This window comes from Taurulus bubalis, assembly GCF_910589615.1.
Source record: "Taurulus bubalis genome assembly, chromosome: 12".
Lineage (NCBI taxonomy): Eukaryota > Metazoa > Chordata > Actinopteri > Perciformes > Cottidae > Taurulus > Taurulus bubalis.
In genome coordinates, this window is record NC_136600.1 from 2,505,612 (window position 1) to 2,523,101 (window position 17,490).

At 43.4% G+C, this 17,490-nt stretch overlaps 1 protein-coding gene across 1 annotated transcript in view; it reads right to left on the reverse strand.

Annotated features, from left to right (window-relative positions):
* The window catches only part of cdk14 (cyclin dependent kinase 14), a gene marked incomplete at its 3' end in the record, with an annotated part of 151,662 nt that overhangs the window by 10,058 nt on the left and 124,114 nt on the right, over positions 1 to 17,490 (reverse strand). The window contains exons 11-12 of the mRNA XM_079227862.1: positions 8,120 to 8,183; positions 1,585 to 1,633 (exon numbers count right to left, since the gene is read on the reverse strand). Coding sequence (XP_079083988.1) covers positions 1,585 to 1,633; positions 8,120 to 8,183 — 113 coding nt within the window. The remainder of the gene's footprint in view (positions 1 to 1,584; positions 1,634 to 8,119; positions 8,184 to 17,490) is intronic.

Here is a 17,490-nt window from a genome sequence, read left to right on the forward strand (position 1 = left end):
CTGATATCAACAGGTTTGATCATAGCTGCGGCCAAAGTGTTCAAACGAATCATGTTTTGACGCATAGCGCATTGCTGTGATTGTGTCTCAGAGAGAACAAAGCTGGTGCAGACCTCTTTTGAAAGACACATGTGTTTTACAATGTTATATAGTATGTTTAGGGTTCAGGCACGTTTGAGCATCTGAGCCTGCAATATAGTGGCTGGTCTAGTAATGAAATACTCTTCCATGCTAGTAGGTAGCGCAATACTTACCTACCATATATGCTGTATTATGCTACAATGTGACATCTTGTAACTTTTTGGGTTGTTTGTGTGCCGCGGGATTTTTTTTATGTAGAAAATGTGCCGCGGCTCAAAAAAGGTTGAAAAACACTGATATAACAAACGCCTGGTTACAGTTACGCGTCAAAGATCACATCAATCCCTCACATTGTTCCATCTGGACGAGGGAAAACAGCACGTAGATAAAAGATGGCCGACAGGGAGCCGAAAGCAGGGAGCAGGAGAGGGTGAGCCTCTCTCAGGGCAGACACACAGTGAGTGTCTGGGTTCATATCAAATCCATCGCTCCCTGGCCTGTGATAAAAGGCAGCAGAGAGGAAGTGATGGTCATTAACATTCCACCTCACTTTCTCTTCACATTTCTATTTCCTCCAGGATGGGAGAAAGGGCCAGGAGACTCGGAGGGGAAACTTCCACCTCGCTGTGCTTTTTACATGTCATCGAATGTGTTCAGTAGACGTCTTTAAAACGCTGGAAACACAAGAATCAATCGTCTCCAATCTTTTCTATTCACAGCTGCAAAGTGTTTACATGACAGCGGAGACAGTATATCTAAAGAGACTTTTATCTTCCAAATGAACTGTTGATACCTGATTTAATATTCATAAAATATACAAAACACACAATTGCATCAATTAATTTCCCCATAACTCTGGGGTACCAGAAAGCTGCTCTCTTTCTGTGCACAGCTCAGGAATGAAAAATACAACAGCCCGTCAGGTTCAGCTTCCCACAGAGATGTGTCCCTTTTGGGACATCATGGTCAGAATGGTGATTTTAGCTGATTAGAGAGCTGGAGTTTGACATATATCACTCGCCTGGTGCTGCTTTTAAAAATAAAAAAACAAAGAGACAAACTCCTTCTGCCCTCTGCGGCCTTCCCTCCAGATGTAAGCCGGGCACAAAGTGGCACACATCTGGGACCAGCCCCCGACCGAGGCACCACGACTCCTTCCTGTCTACGCGTGCGTCTGTTGTCCCGGAGCAGAATCACACGCACATGCACACACGTATACACACACACGTACACCCCTCGCCCCCCCACACACACACACACATATAAGCCCACACACACACACTCTGCAGGAAGGGAGAAGGCTGGAGGGGGAGCACGTGAGCTGTAAGGAGTGTGTTCACGACCCATGGGAGTTTGTCTCTCAAGGTAGGAACGAGGGTAATAGTGTGTCAGCTACAACACCCCATGACATAACGCTCCACTAATACACACACACACACACACACACACACACACGCGCACGCACGCGCACGCACACAACCCGTATTTAAGCGATTTACTTACTTATTCCACGCTTGTCTGAGCTTCTTAGCGCTGTACACTGTAAAGCGGTCTGTAATGAGAAGAGCACAACAAACCAACAATGACGACATGTGTCATCTCGTTAACGGGACACACACACGCCGATCACATCAAGCCTAACATCATTATTGAAAAACGGTTGCATTGGTTCAACCATTATCAGTCACTGAGTTTATTACGTTCCTTGCAATTAGCCCGTTTTTCTAATCACGGTTATTCATCATAATGAAACTATATTTTCATATAGCAAGCCCTGGCAGCGGCTTAAAGGGCACAACCCTTCCATTCCTCCAAGGGTTCTAGTATAAAACATATGCAAAGTGTATCTGCAGGAAGAGATAGTAACTTTAAAGCACTTGGAAACGGCAGCATGGAATTAATGAGTTCATTAATTACTGAAAATGTTATTTTTGCAAAAGAATAAGTGAAAGATATCCCAATGTACATAAATGTCTCAAAAATAACAGGATGTTGCGCAATATTTGGTCCCTTTCTGCAGTTTGCATGCCTGCAAGCTTTTCAGGCTTTTCAGACCCACAATCCTTTGCACAGCAGATACATGAGCAAGAGGGTCAAAGTTCAAGATGACATGTTTTGATGAAGTAGTGTGTCCCAACTGAACGCACACTCGTAACTCGCACTTTGTAAGGGCAGCACCTTTATGTACTAAAATGAAAAATGGGTTTGTAGACACTGCAGGTAGTCTCTTCTTTTTGTAATAGTGATGATACATTTGTGTCTGTTTGGACACTATTTAATTACTGTTAACTTCTGGGAAGGATTTACCAGGAGGATGTGGTTTCTTGTATCATTATAAATGATGAAGGATCATAAAAAAGAGTGGTGTCGCAGGAAATGCACAATAATAACTAACAACAAACACACTCTGCCGTTCAGGTGTGCTGGATCACCTTAAAGGGAGGTAGCCAATACTGTACTTGAGCTCCAAAGCCAGAGCACAATAACATGTCCCACTTTTGATATGAGTTTGGTGAGGCGGTGCATTGAGTTTATTATGCTGCGAGTGTGTGACTGTCGACCTCAGCCAAAACTGCCATGTGGACACACAGGCGGGCTGAGCTGCCAACTGACCGGCCAGCACTCAAGCTAGCCAGCCACCCAGTGAGGTAGTCCACCTCCTGACACTGTCAGCCTAATCCCAGCAGCCAGCCACCCAGCTGGCAGAGAGCCAACAGTGGGTCCAGTCAACCAGTTCAGGGCCAGGACTGGTGTGAACTGGCCTCAGCTTCCTGGATGCCAGAGGTGAAGTAAAGGGAGACGCTAGACATTGCAGGTAGTCTCTTCTTTTTGGAATTGTGATGTATAATGTTCGTCTGTTTGGACACTATTTAATTACTGTTATCTTCTGGAAGGATTTACCAGGAGGATGTGGTTTCATTATAAGGGACCTCAACTTTAAAGAGGCATCACTGCAGATCAATCCATGTTAGCTTCTGCCTGAAACCATCATTAGTATTACATGTGCAATGCATGTTGCACTGTATATGAATGAATTCATTTTCATATCCAGACAAACACATGAAAAGCATATTTTCTTGAACTTACATTTCAATGTGGCATGTAAATACAACATGCAGTGGGTCTATGGATGCATTTATACCATTATATATCATCAGTTATACAACATAAAAGAAAACATCCTATTTTCAAGGTCACTGAAACGAAAGTTACGAAGGTAACTACGGTTCTATGAATCCTGGATGACCGCCAGAGGCAGTGTTAAAAACACTGCCTCTGGCGGTCAGTAAGGATGAAATAGAACTGCCTTCTGTCCATCTGGACAGGACTCAGGAGAAGAAGCACGGTGGTGTAGAGGTCAGCGCTGTTTGATGGGATCTTTCCCTCACACACAGTCCTATGACATGCAAGTTAGGATGGTGTGATGAATGGATGATGGATGATGGACAGAGGATGGCGAGAGCGACAGACGGACAGACAGAGGGAAGGATAGATGGACAGATTAATGGATGGAGGGATTGATGGACAGATAGATGGATGGAGGGATTGATGGACAGATAGATGGATGGAGGGATTTATGGACAGATAGATGGATGGAGGGATTGATGGACAGATAGATGGATGGAGGGATTTATGGACAGATAGATGGATGGAGGGATTGATGGACAGATAGATGGATGGAGGGATTGATGGACAGCCTGACGGCCGAATAGATAGATTGAAGGATTGATGGATTGATGGATAGATAGATGGAGGACAGGCAGACAGAAGGATAGATGACGGATTGATGGATTGATAGATGGATGGAAGACGGGCGGACAGAAGGATAGATGACGGATTGATGGATTGAGGAATTGATGGATTCAATGATTGGTGGATTGATGGCTGGATAGATGGACAGATTGATGGATGATAGATGGACAGATTGATGAACGGAAGGATAGATGGACAGATAGATGGATTGATGAATTGATGGATTGATGGATTCAATGATTGATGGGTTGATAGATGGACAGATTGATGTATGATGGAAGGATGGATAGATGGATGGATGATGAATTGATGGACAGATAGATGGATGGAAGGTGGATGATCAACTCAGGGAATTGTATTGGTCATTATTTAACCATCTGGCTTAGACATCCTGATTCTCAGAACTATGTATACATGATTTCTCCAGCAGTCCGATCACTCTGCTGTTCACACGACACAACTTACTGTCTAGTAATCGGGAATGTTGAAGTCTTTGGTTTTCACACTATGACTGACTTGACTTTGACCACGATGAGGTCTCCAAACTACGTTTAATCTTGAAAACATATGCAGGAAGTGACACGGGTCTTGCTTGCTTATGTCGTCACCCATGCTTACATAATAGCCTGCTGCCATACCTCATGACTATTTCCCCAATGTAGATCAGTCGCTGTGTTAAGTGGTATGTGTATTCACGCAAACAGCCAACTCCCTCGGGTCAGCAACTGATGAGGAGACCCCTCAACCCTGTGTCTTCCGCTCCCATTGGCTGTAGCTCTCTGACAATGTGTCTGTGGGCAGCAGCGAGACTCTCGGCTCTCGTCTTTGGACAGGTCGCACATGGCGCTCCGACGGACGACGTGACGACGCCTCTGATCTGGGGATTTGGTCCTGGTGCTCCAGAATCTGGGAGCAGAGAATCCGGGCTAGGGTCGTGTCGTGTGAACCAGGCATTAGTCCGTTGTGGGCTGCTGTAGAAACTAGAGACTTCGTGAAGAGGACCAGATCCTCATGTAGTTCTTATTTTCAGATGATCATACACGAAAGAAATCATACTCATTATTACTATGATATCCCCCTTAATGCTACACACTGGCCCTTTAAATCATTTCACTCAAGTATTACTTAGAACTGTGTTCTTTAATCTGGCATCACTTCCTGTTTAGATAAAACGGTAGAATGACGGCCCTCTATATTACATCCAACTTGAAGTTCAGCCAGCTGGATGCTACTCCGTGATCCTTGGATGGACATTGAGAGGAAACTCTACTCCCTACTACAGCAAATAGCGGCAAAGACTCACTTCTCAGATGGTCTCAGATTGGTCAATATCAGAATGTGGTGTAAAAGTCTGACCTACTAGGTGGGGAGCTAAAGCTACATTCTGAATAAAAACAGCAAAGTATCCGTGGAACCTTTCCACAACCGCAAAAACATGTGAAAAATAAGTGGCGCCTCCACTCTGAGGTCAAACCACGCGCTCCTGTCTGAGATCCAACCTCAAGAGCAACGCTTTGGGATGAAACACACCAGAGAGAATGTGATGAATCATAACCAGCGAAGTGGTGTAGTCGCTGTGTTTTGGAAAAGTGTGCAGATAACAGTCAGTCAACGGGAAAAGCTTTTCCACACTGACGCAATACTGCCCTCTGCTGCCCACTGTAGCCTCTGGAACAAACCGTGCTCCTCTCTTCTCAGACACATTCACATGTCAGGACAATGGAACATTGCAAAGGACTTAGCAGGTTACCAGGTTATTATCATACTTTTATATTAGCCCAAACATTTCTTTGAATATTCCGTTGAGAACCATCTATCTATTGGAGCTCTGACCTTGGAACAACTGAACGTTTGAGGTCAATGAAGAGGAAGGTAAAAAGATAAAAATATATCTTTGCACACATGTCACATGACACATGTGTGAGGCCAAACAGGAAGCGGAACCATTTATCGAGCATGTTGTGTTACGCACAGAATGCTTTTCAGAGTTTAGAGTGCTCAGAATGTGCCACATCCAAACACCTTTATGTTAATGAGATGCATTACACACTATTGCCAAAAGAGATATTCTGCACTTAAAACAAAACTTAAAGGCTTAAATAAATATGTTGACCGAAAGCTTTTTTCACATAATTTAAATAATAAAAAAAAGAAAGATATTTTGCTTTGGTTTGAAATAAAAAGGAAACCAGTTTTTGCATAATATGCATCCACTCATTAATAAACAGAGTTATTTCATCAGTTGTTTCATTTAATTGCTCCCTTTTTTTCTCTCTCCTTGTGTGTTTTCTTTTATTCATATGCTATACGATATGATTTCAAAAAGCAGACAAATAAGAGGAGCGTTTCAGTTGGCCATTCCAATAGTGAAAGTCCATCTTTGGATCATAATCTCATTACATGTGGTGATCTTTTTTTTCAACCAATAAGATCACTGCAAAAAATAAATAAATACACACAAATGTATGAATCACGCCGCATCACTACATATTTAGAGACTTCTCCTGTTTGTTGAAAGTGCAGCCTTGGCAGCATCACATGAACAGATGCAATGCTCGGAGGCTAGAACCAGGCAAAGCTGTGTGTGTGTGTGTGTGTGTGTGTGTGTGTGTGTGTGTGTGTGTGTGTGTGTGTGTGTGTGTGTGTGTGTGTGTGTGTGTGTGTGTGCGCGTGCGTGGCTCAGACAGCTGTTCCACACAGTGTGTGAGAGGCAAACAAGAGCCGACCGTTGCCATGGCCACAGGATGAGAGAGTGCATTTGTGTGTGTGTGTGTGTGTGTGTGTGTGTATGTGTGTGTGTGTGTGTGTGTGTGTGTGTGTGTGTGTGTGTGTGTGTGTGTGTGTGTGTGTGTGTGTGTGTGTGTGTGTGTGTGTGTGTGTGACCACGAGAGTCACCCCAGTTGGTCCCTAATTGGCCACTGGAGATGGGCGGCGGCGACACACAGCTCTGTGATGCCATCACTCCGACCCTCTTTATGTCCGTCTTGGCCTGCCCCCTCTCCTCCACTCCAGCTCTCTCTCCCTCCATCAGCGAACACTAATCTGCAGTCCCTCTATTCATGTTCCCTCTAAAAAACCCTAATGAGCTCCCAGAGGGCATGGCTGCCCTGGCAGAGCTGCCACGCCCTCGCCAGCCCTCCTCTTCCTCCTCCTCCTCCTCCTCCCCCTGCTGCTGCTGCTGCATTTATGGAGTGCAGTGAGCTTTTGGTCCACTGTCCCATGAGTGCATCACAACACTGCAACACTTACATGAGTAAGTATGTGTCCCTGGTAGGTGATTGGCCAGCGGTAGGCAGGGTTCATATACATTCTGACCAATGGATTTCCATGACTTTTCCATGACTTTAACCTAAATTTCCATGACCAAACATTTTGTGAAATCTCGGTGACACAAATGTATGAGGCAATAGTTTGATTAAAAGAATAAAGAATAAACATAACATAAAGAATAATATAGATGCCTGTATGTATGCCTGCTTATATTTTGAGCGTCTTTCTTTTAAAAGCATGTTAATTATTTCAAACTCAGCGTAAATGTACGTCATAAACACATGAATATAACACATTTCCATGACTTTTCTCAAACTTTTGGGATTTAATTTTTTTCAAGGATTTTTCCAGGCCTGGAAATAACCATTTTAAAATTTCATGACTTTTCCAGGTTTTCCATGACCGTAAGAACCCTGGGCCACCTGAGGCATGCATACAGCTCGACCAATGGCACACTAGCATCATTACGCCTCTGAGCCGGTGACAGCAGGACGGGATTATGTTTTTTGTCAGGAACTCCTGGTGGGGATTTCTTCAAGTCCACCTGGACTAACGGATGAGCCAATTGGATTTTGGTGGTTAAAGGTTAAAGGTCACCCCCCAATTCACAATTTTGGCCATAACTAAGAAGAATGCATATACTAGTTGTGGACATTTCACTCAGATATCTAAGCAGGATAACATGATGACACCTAACTGGTTGGCGGAGGGAAACAAGCGCGAGGTGATGGTTCTAGTTTGGGAACGTTAAAGTGCCCTCTCATCTGCTCTCCACATGACCTGCTGTTATTTACTGTGGTTGAATAGATTATGACTTCAAACCAATACAATGTTGGTCGTGTCCATGTCTAAACAGTCCAGAAATGTTAATAATCTTTTATAACTCACTCCCAATTCCAAAAATCAGAGTGCTAAAGTGTGCTCATTTTACCATCATGCTTTGCAGTATCATCAGAATGATGAGTGGAAGCATGAATGTATTCGTTGTGTTACTTTTGGACAAGGAAGGGCTCACCTGGTTTGAAGTGAGGCAAAGAGTTCACTCCAGGCCAGGAGTCCCCAGACGGGGTGCCGAGGACCTGAAACACACATCGATGATACAGATGAGAACACATAAATACTCTTTAGATTAATTCCGGCACTTTTCAGACAAATACAAACAAGTTTACCAACTTCTATGTAGATTCCTGGGCAGAGCAGTTAGCATGAGAAGCTAACACCTTAGACAGATCACACAGGAAGGACAGTGATTATGTCAGTACTCACTAAACACTACAACTATCAGTTTTAAAAATAGTGAAAGGTTTTCAGAAGGTTTTCAGAAGAGTAAATAGGTGTGTGATGAGAAGTGTGAATGATGCATTATGGATTATAGATGCTTTCCTAGTCGTTCCTGGACTGTATTGCTACAAGCATGAGAGAGGAAGATGAATTTCATTCCCATTGCCTGTGCAACAGTCGTGATTAGAGCAGCGTTTATGGAGAGGTTGGCTGGAGTTCTCACGCACACAGCCGGGGGTTTACGATGACAGAACCCAGAGCAGCGGACATGCCTTCCACATGATCCATCGCAGCTCAGCAGCCTAATAGTTTCCAGATTGCCCGCTTTGTCTGTGATCTGCAGCAGAGTGGCTGCTCTGGGATCTGCTGCTGGAGAACACTGCATACGGTGGATCAGACTCTATTTCTGACGGCTCTCTTTCACGTGGCCCACAGACAAAGGAGAGGGAAAAGGTTGAGGGATTTAGAAGATAGATGTTTCCGTACGCAGCCGGTCAGAACATGACGTGTTCAAAGGAGCACAACTCAAGCGAAATGGAATGAAAACCAGCTTGCCTCATGCTGGCCCGTCATGGCCATCATAGTCGGTGTAATAGCACAACGCGTCACTAGAGGGCAGTAAAGCACCACAAGGCCGACCTCAGTGAGACTTCAATAAGAGCAGTCGGGACAAAGAGAGTTCAATGAGCTCAGCGACTGAACTTCAGTTAAAAAAAGTCCCATTGTTATAGATCTAATATGTGTTTCGGGGGAAAATATCATGGAGTATATGAAAACATGACAAAACATGAAGCGAACCGGTCAAGTTATTAGCACTGGTTGCAAAGCGTTTGTAGTACATAGATGTATTTTTTGGGGACAGTGCTATGGCAGTGATGGTGACAGATCAGATTGAAATTGTATGGGAGTCAATGCAATTCTTTTTTTTACTGTGTTAAGAACTCCAGGTTGTGAAGAGTCGATCCAAATACAGAATGTTGTTTACGTGTTCAGTTTGTATTCGCTTGAAATTAAAATAAATAATGAAAGACCAGCATGAAGCGTTGACACATGTCCTCCATATGCAGGAGGGGGGTCATAATGGGAAGCATCTTTTGACCAGATGAAGATGTGACTTGAATTGAAATTTTTGAGTGTACCCCTTTTCATATACGTTCTTATCAGACTATTTTTTTTGCCTTCTGTTTTATTAATTTTTTCTAAAGGCAATGCTTACAGAGGTGAGGGGGTTTCTTTCATTTGATTATTGGATTTGTATCCATATGCATGTTTCTTGCCTGAATCCCAGCTTTTGAAGTACACCTCATTTAGCCTGCATATTACACTGGAGTAAAAAAAAAAAAGAAAGCTAATGCTTTTCTGGCTATTCTGACCCACAATCCTTTGTGCAGCAGATATATAAGTAGGAGGGTCAAAGTTCAAGGTCCCATATTATGAGGAAGTATGTCCCAAATTGAATGCACACTGCATACAACAGGACGTACTTTATGAGGACAGCTGCAGAATGTACTACTAGTAAAGAGGGAAAGTATGCCATTGAGAACGCAGTCTCTATTCTCATGAGCCGGCACGTGACATAGGAAGGGAATTGCATCTAAACGGCTTGGATCACGTTTCTGTTTTCGAGTCAAAGCTGCGACTGGGCTGTCTTACTCCAGCACCACAGAGGCTGTTGGAGCGTCCCAGAGCTGCAGCGTCTGACAGCAGAGCAGCTCAACATAACGTGCATGTGGTTTTCTTGTGTAAGAAATACTAAAAAATAGTGTATTTTATTTTATAAGACACGGAAACGGACACTCTGTCAGTGATTGGTCCAAACATCTACACTGGAGGCCATTTAGCTTTCCACCAACAAGCTGTTCAGCTTTTTCTTAACAAAATTAAAATCAAACAGCCTCTTCATCCTGGAACGTTGGACTCCGCCAGGTTTTGTCCCGCACGGCAGTAGTTTGTTAAGACGTCACAGCTGTGGATATGAGACGAGCTATTTGACTGTGTTGGAGAACTGAATGAAGTATTTGACCACATAAGGCTAATGGCTTATAAACCCTGGAGGGGCGTTGCTTTGAATAATCTCTTTCAGGTTTTACACTGACTGCCTGGCCTGGAGACGCAGAGCTCCAGGGATAGTCCCCATAATGAGACAACGCTTACATTTGAACCCTCCTCAATATATATGTTTTCAATACACTTTATTGAAACAAATGCAGCAGGTAACAGAACATTCCAGGATGACGAGGCTGATGAATAGTTTGATTTAGTTTTGTTAAGAAAAAGCTGAACAGCTTGTTGGTGGAAAGCTAAATGGCCGACAGTGTAGATGTTTTGTTCGACATGAACAGTCAGCTCAGAAACGTCTGGAACAACCTCGTTAAGGCATTGGAAACAAGGGAAACTTCTGATTTCACACATTGGATTTCACAACATCTGTTTCACAAACATCTGGTTCCAGATGTTGTGGAATACTACTTAATGTGTGGAATGAAAGCATTGAGTCTCTCCTGTCTCCAGTTCTGTGAAGTGATGTCACGTGACCCTCAAGTGAGTGATGTCACATGACGCTCATGTGAGTGATGTCACGTGACCCTCAAGTGAGTGATGTCACATGACCCTCAAGTGATGTCACGTGACCCTCAAGTGATGTCACATGACACTCAAGTGAGTGATGTCACATGAACCTCAAGTGAGTGATGTCACGTGACCCTCAAGTGAGTGATGTCACATGACCCTCAAGTGATGTCACGTGATGCTAAAACAATGTTACTTGACCCTCAAGTGATGTCACATGACGCTCAAGTGAGGGATGTCACATGGCGCTCAAGTGAGTGATGTCACATGACGCTCAAGTGATGTCACGTGACCCTCAAGTGACTCTCAAGTGGTGTCACGTAACGCTCAAGTGATGTCACGTGACCCTCAAGTGAGTGATGTCACATGACACTCAAGTGATGTCACTTGATGCTAAAGTGATGTCACGTAACGCTCAAGTGATGTCACGTAACGCTCAAGTGATGTCACATGACCCTCAAGTGACTCTCAAGTGGTGTCACGTAACGCTCAAGTGATGTCACGTGACCCTCAAGTGAGTGATGTCACATGACACTCAAGTGATGTCACTTGATGCTAAAGTGATGTCACGTAACGCTCAAGTGATGTCACGTGACCCTCTGCGTTCCCCGTTTGTCTCAGATTTGGACTAAGCAGTGACAGAGTGTCCGTATTCGTGTCTTATAAAATAAAATACACTATTTTTTTTATATTCCTTACACAAGAAAAGCACATGCTTAGGTTTAGGAAAATAAGATTGTGTTATGGTTTGAATAAATACATTTGTTAGGTAAAATAATTATGCTCGCTATGTAAGTTAGTAAATTCTGGAAGTTACTTCATAAAACTGCAGCAACATAAGAGACGTGTTGGTTTGAGCCGCCCGCCATACGCACACTGTCTTGCTCACACTCGTTCACACAGCTGCTGCACATCTGCGTCAGTTCAAAGCAAAGATAGAGAACAAATAATGCTGATGCTGTTGTTTCTTTTCCTACTCTCTCCATATCTTACATAGAAAACAAAAGCTTTGCTGCGACAGATTTACCAACCCGGCACACGGTAACGAACATGTGAGAGAGCATGTTGACATGACGGACACGTCAACCCATCCGGGATGTCTCATCGCGGAGGAAGAGAACGACGGATCAGAGGGAGAAAGTTCTGCCTCAGAGGAATTCCTGTGAGGTTAAAGGTCGTGACCCCGGAGCTCCACATGCACATTCTGCCAGACATACATATTCTGAAACCCCCCAAACTATGTCATAGACCACCCGGCCAGCCAGACACAAACAAATAGAACGTCTGACCTTCACACGGGAACCCCCCAATTATATGTGTGCTGCCAGAGAGAGAATGAAGAGATTAGAGAGGTCTGTGTTGTCCATGTCCTGAACGCAGACTCAACACAGGAAGCAAGCAGCTGACATGAGGAGCGTCAGGACTAAGTGATGCTGATTATCTGCAGACCTTAAAGGGATATTTAGGTGCGGGTGTATGAGGTACAGTGAATCAGTTACAGTAGATGACGGTTCGCCTCCAGACAGGAGTACCAGCACATGTGCTGCCATTAGCGGCCCCGTCTATAAAACTTTTTTCTTTTCTCCCGAAAATGAGAATGAGTGTTTTTTCAAAACTAAAATAGTGCTATCTCCTCATTCACAGGGTGTATTGGATTTATTGAAATTGCTAAAGTACCCTAACCCTTGTGAGAAGAGGCGTGTGGTTTTACATTTAAAAATAAAAGATTGTTAAGTTTTAATCATTCCGTAATGCAGATGCATTTAGATGCTTTAGGTCTTAATCTTTTTAAAGATGTGCAGTATTACTCTGTGGGTTGATGGAAAAGGACCGAACAATACAATTAAAAAACTCGGGCAGCAATCGAGGAGCCATTTTTGTGGAATCTTGCTCAGACTCTTGATCATATTTATGCTGAAAATATATATTTTTTTAAAGGCAAGGAGTTGCGGATTCGTTAGAGATCAAGGACAATAGGGTCTGGTCTTCATATCGTGGTCATAGCTGTAGAACCCTACTAGGTTCCCATACAACTACACTACACTGCAGGGAAATGTATTTTCTGCAGGGTTATCACGGCTGTTTTAGAAGGTTAAAAAGACGTACGTGGTTAATGTTGCCAATTTAAACAAAGCAACAAAAAAAATGACAAAACTAATTTACTTGTTAGGGTTTAGCAAAAAAACATCATGGTATGGCTTTGAATGATTTCAAAGTAAAATGGCATGATTCTAACATCTAAAGCAGTATCCCACATTTCCCATAATGCAACATGAAAGAATCTTTCGTCAGAACTACCTGCCTGCATCTTTCCAGCTTCACAGCCCCAGGCAGCGATGCCGACTCTTGGTCGTCAGTCCTGACTTGCGGTGACCCAGATGACCAGGACTGTGATGGTTCAGGTATTAGTACCAAACCGCTGTAGGGGATGTGAACTTGAACACGTGTGTTGTTCTTCCCTTTCCTCTCGTAGAGGAGGCGAACATTTGCGAGTGCTTTTGTGTCCATTTTATGTTCCTGCTGAGTGTGCAAACTTACATCAAAGCATTATTTTGTGTACCGTTACACGCCTACTGAAGACACCGTCTCATATTCATGTGTAAAATGTGTGGACTTTTCCTTAAACTTCAAAATGCCACAGCAGAGAAAGTAATGCTGAGTTTACTCGCTCAACTTTATGTGGTAAATTCGCGTCATTCGCCTTTTTGCTTTTTCGCGGCGGAAAGGGGGCGTGGCTTTTCCGTGGCTTAACTCCGTGAAAACAGTTACCGTTTACGCCATCCACCATTGAAATAACCACTAGTTCATGATACTAATAACATGAACAATGGTTGCATTCCATTCAGGTGTCTGATGAACCGAAACTAGTAGGTGTAGCTTAGAGGTTTTAACTCTGGTAATAATTGACTGCTGAGGCACCTCAGGTCAAAACATGGTTTTTAGTCCACTGGTCATTTTTGGTCAATAATCCACTTCTTTCAGACGACTGGAAAAAAAAACATCTAAAATAGACATTTAGGAGTTTATGTAATTACGTTTTCTATTTGCTTCTCTACATTTCTCCTAAATTCATCAAAAGTTACCATTAGACAAAGCATAATTTGCACATTTATCCAAAACATTTCAGAAAAGTTGTAACTGTAACTCGTCTTCATGTAAGTAACCAACTAGGGAAGTTTCATGCCGATATCTTAATATTTTTTAGTAACCCTGTTCACTTGTCTGTCCTTCATGCCGTCCCTCAGAATTCTCAGCATCTCCTGGGAGGAGCAGGTTTGTGTCCTCAGAGATGGGTCTCTTAATCCCAGCATAAACGCCTCCTGCACATTCCTACCTCTACTCTGTCTTTGTCCCAATACTGACCCCGGCCCCCGGCTCCCGCTCTGCTCAGACAACCCCCCGTCCCACCTCTAGCTGCTCTCCGGCAGCCATCAGATTGGTGTCACCTCCAGGCGGGGGTGAAACGGATCAGAACCAGAGCCAAGTGGATCAGCTGTCTCCCACTGCGCCGGGTGGAATGTGTTCAGTAAGCCCGGACTATCCTGTCTGGGTCCAGCAGATGGACGCTCGTGTCAGTCACGCAGCGGCTGTTGGTGAAATGGTATTATTTATCTCCCCAGCAGCCTCCCGCTCTCTCCTGAGGGAAGATCAGCTCGCATGTGCACTGGCTTACTCTTCCTAGCAGAGACAGCCTCTAAATAAACCGGGTTTCTAGAGAGAGAGAGAGAGAGTATTTGCACCATGCCGGACCCTTCTGCTGCAGTAACGAGCCCTTAGAGTTCTCCTGGTTCTACTGAAAGGAGGTTCTCTCACAAAGGCTCCTTAAGGCATTCATTTCTAGCAGCATATGCATTAATACGTATTGCTTGTGAAGGACCATTGAAAGGATGGGTCTGCTGAAAGTGGATATTTTTCCTCTTTCCACGTCAGTCTATCTAGTAACAAGTAGTGTTCCACAAACACATCAATGAGCCTCACCGTTGCACTGGGTGACATGTTTCTTCACACATAAACGTATTATTGTCATTCATTTTTAGTTGAACCAAAGCAGCATCAGAGATAAATTGTTCTTTAGCCGAAGCTACTGCAAGATATTTTATTGAGTTTCCTCCTAGCCAAATGCTCGGAGGGAATTTCAGTTCCCTCTGGTAAACAGTTACAGATTGTTTATGTCCAGGGCTTTTATTGTGAAAGATAAGAACGGAAGTAGTGGATCTGGCCTTGTTGCTTTTGCCAAGGTTTAAAAGGAGTAACACAGTTTTCCGTCTTGGTTCGGACTGCAGAGGGTCCGTGTCGGTGTACACTATGGTGGAGGTTTGAATGTGTCCGCTCCGCACAACGTGATTGGTTGATCTCATTATTCACGGCGTGAAAGCTCAGAAAAAGACGACTCGTACCAGAAAGAAAATGCAGTTGCTTTTAGCCGCCGTAATATATTGACATTCTGAGGGAGCGTATTCATGACAAAAACAACAGATTAATATACAGAAAATAAACTGATGAACAAATCAATTGCACAGGAAAGAATCATACTGTGTGACAAAGACGTGATGTGACAAAGAAGTCCGCGTCTTAAAATAACTGAGGATGTGGCACTACTTAAGTACGAAAGTAACATGATGAATTAATCGACGTTGACTTTTTACACAGAACACGTCCAGTGGTCTCCTGGGTGAAAGTCCCGACCACCTTAACCTCCCTACATGGAATGAGTCGCTCCTAATACTACATCACCTGTCCTGGCTCACCGTTACCACGTCAGTATTACATACGTTTTGTGGGATGAACAAACCACAGTGAATTATTGTAGATCAGGGTTCATACACATTCTGACCAATGGATTTCCATGACTTTTCCATGATTTTAAACCAAATTTCCATGACCAAAAATGTTGTGAAATCTCAGCGTATACATGAACAAGTAAGAAAGTGTAGTATTAAAACTAACAATGACAATACAAAGCATACAGTAAACCTTAACCCTTTAAAAACCATGTGCGATAATCCCCCTGCGCCTATTATCAGACAAAAAGCAACAACATATTATCTCCGGAAACCACATCGTTGTTGAACTTAATTTAAATTGCTATAATACCGCAACCCTTGTGAGAAGATACATCTGCTGTAAAATTAAAGTAACCGTTAAGTTTAAGTACTTGAACCGAACGACACCGTTTTTTGACTGAAACTCCTTTGAACACCCAAATGTTGTGTTCTACTATGGTTTGTGTTGCAGATTCCGATTCTTTCGGTCCTAATCTTTCCAAAAAGGTTTGCTAAATGACACAAATGAATGAGAGACAATAGTTTGATTAAAAGAATAAACATTTATATAGATGCCTGTATGTATGCCTGCTTATATTTTGAGTGTCTTCCTTTTAAAAGCATATTCATTATTTCAAACTCAGCGTAAATGAACGACATGAACACATGAATATAACACATTCAGATGACTTTTTCAAAACCTTGGGGATTTTTTTTTATTTTTATGACTTTTCCAGGCCTGGAAAGTGTTGCAGGTGAGAGGGAAGCCTGGGTCGGCCTGCTGAACCTGCTGCCACCGCGACCCGACCCCGGATAAGCGGCTGATAATGGATGGATGGATGGATGGATGGATGAACTTTTTTTTTAAAGCCATGGAAATAACCATTTCAAAATTCCATGACTGTTCCAGGTTTTCCATGACCGTAAGAACTCTGTGTAGATATGGACAGTGTAAGAGAACAGGGAGGCAGCATCTATTCTACTGACATGAACCAGACACGGCAACGAGAATAATCAGATTATTATGGTCACGTGATGTCTCCAATGTGTTGGTGTAAATACCAAGTCTTATGTCCAGAAACATAAGCTGTCATATTATCCGTGCTCATATCTCACCACAAACCGCTATTTCAGTCACACTAATATAAGGAGGAAGCTTGTTGTCTTTCTCACACACACACACACACACACACACACACACACACACACACACACACACACACACACACACACACACACCTCTGCCTGCTGACAGACTATTTCCGGTAGATAGACCTGTCCATATTCATAACGTCCTTGCAGTGGACGTAATCTGTGTGCTGACAGCTAGTTACCCGGCTCCGCCTGGGCCGGCCTCATCCGCCATGGCTTTAATTCACACAGAGAGAGAGAGAGAGAGAGAGAGAGAGAGAGAGAGAGAGAGAGAGAGAGAGAGAGAGAGAGAGAGACACCAAGCCGTGTTACAGATTATCTAAAGAAAAACCCAGGCCTGTGTCATTACTGCCGACACCAGCTGAAACAGACACTTTGAATAAATAAAGGCAGGATATTAACGCATCGCTCACCCAGGCGTGCACGCGCAGAGGGGCGATATCGAGAGGGAAATTGTCCCGTGAAAACCAGCGAGTAGAGGACAGGAAAGCTATTTGAGGATATATGTATTTATCTATTTATTCTTCAGCCTTTTTCTTCTGTCTGTCTGTGTAAATGGGGTTTATCTAGCAGAATACTAACTACAACAAACTCTCCTGGTTCCTTTGTTGTTCGCCCAACA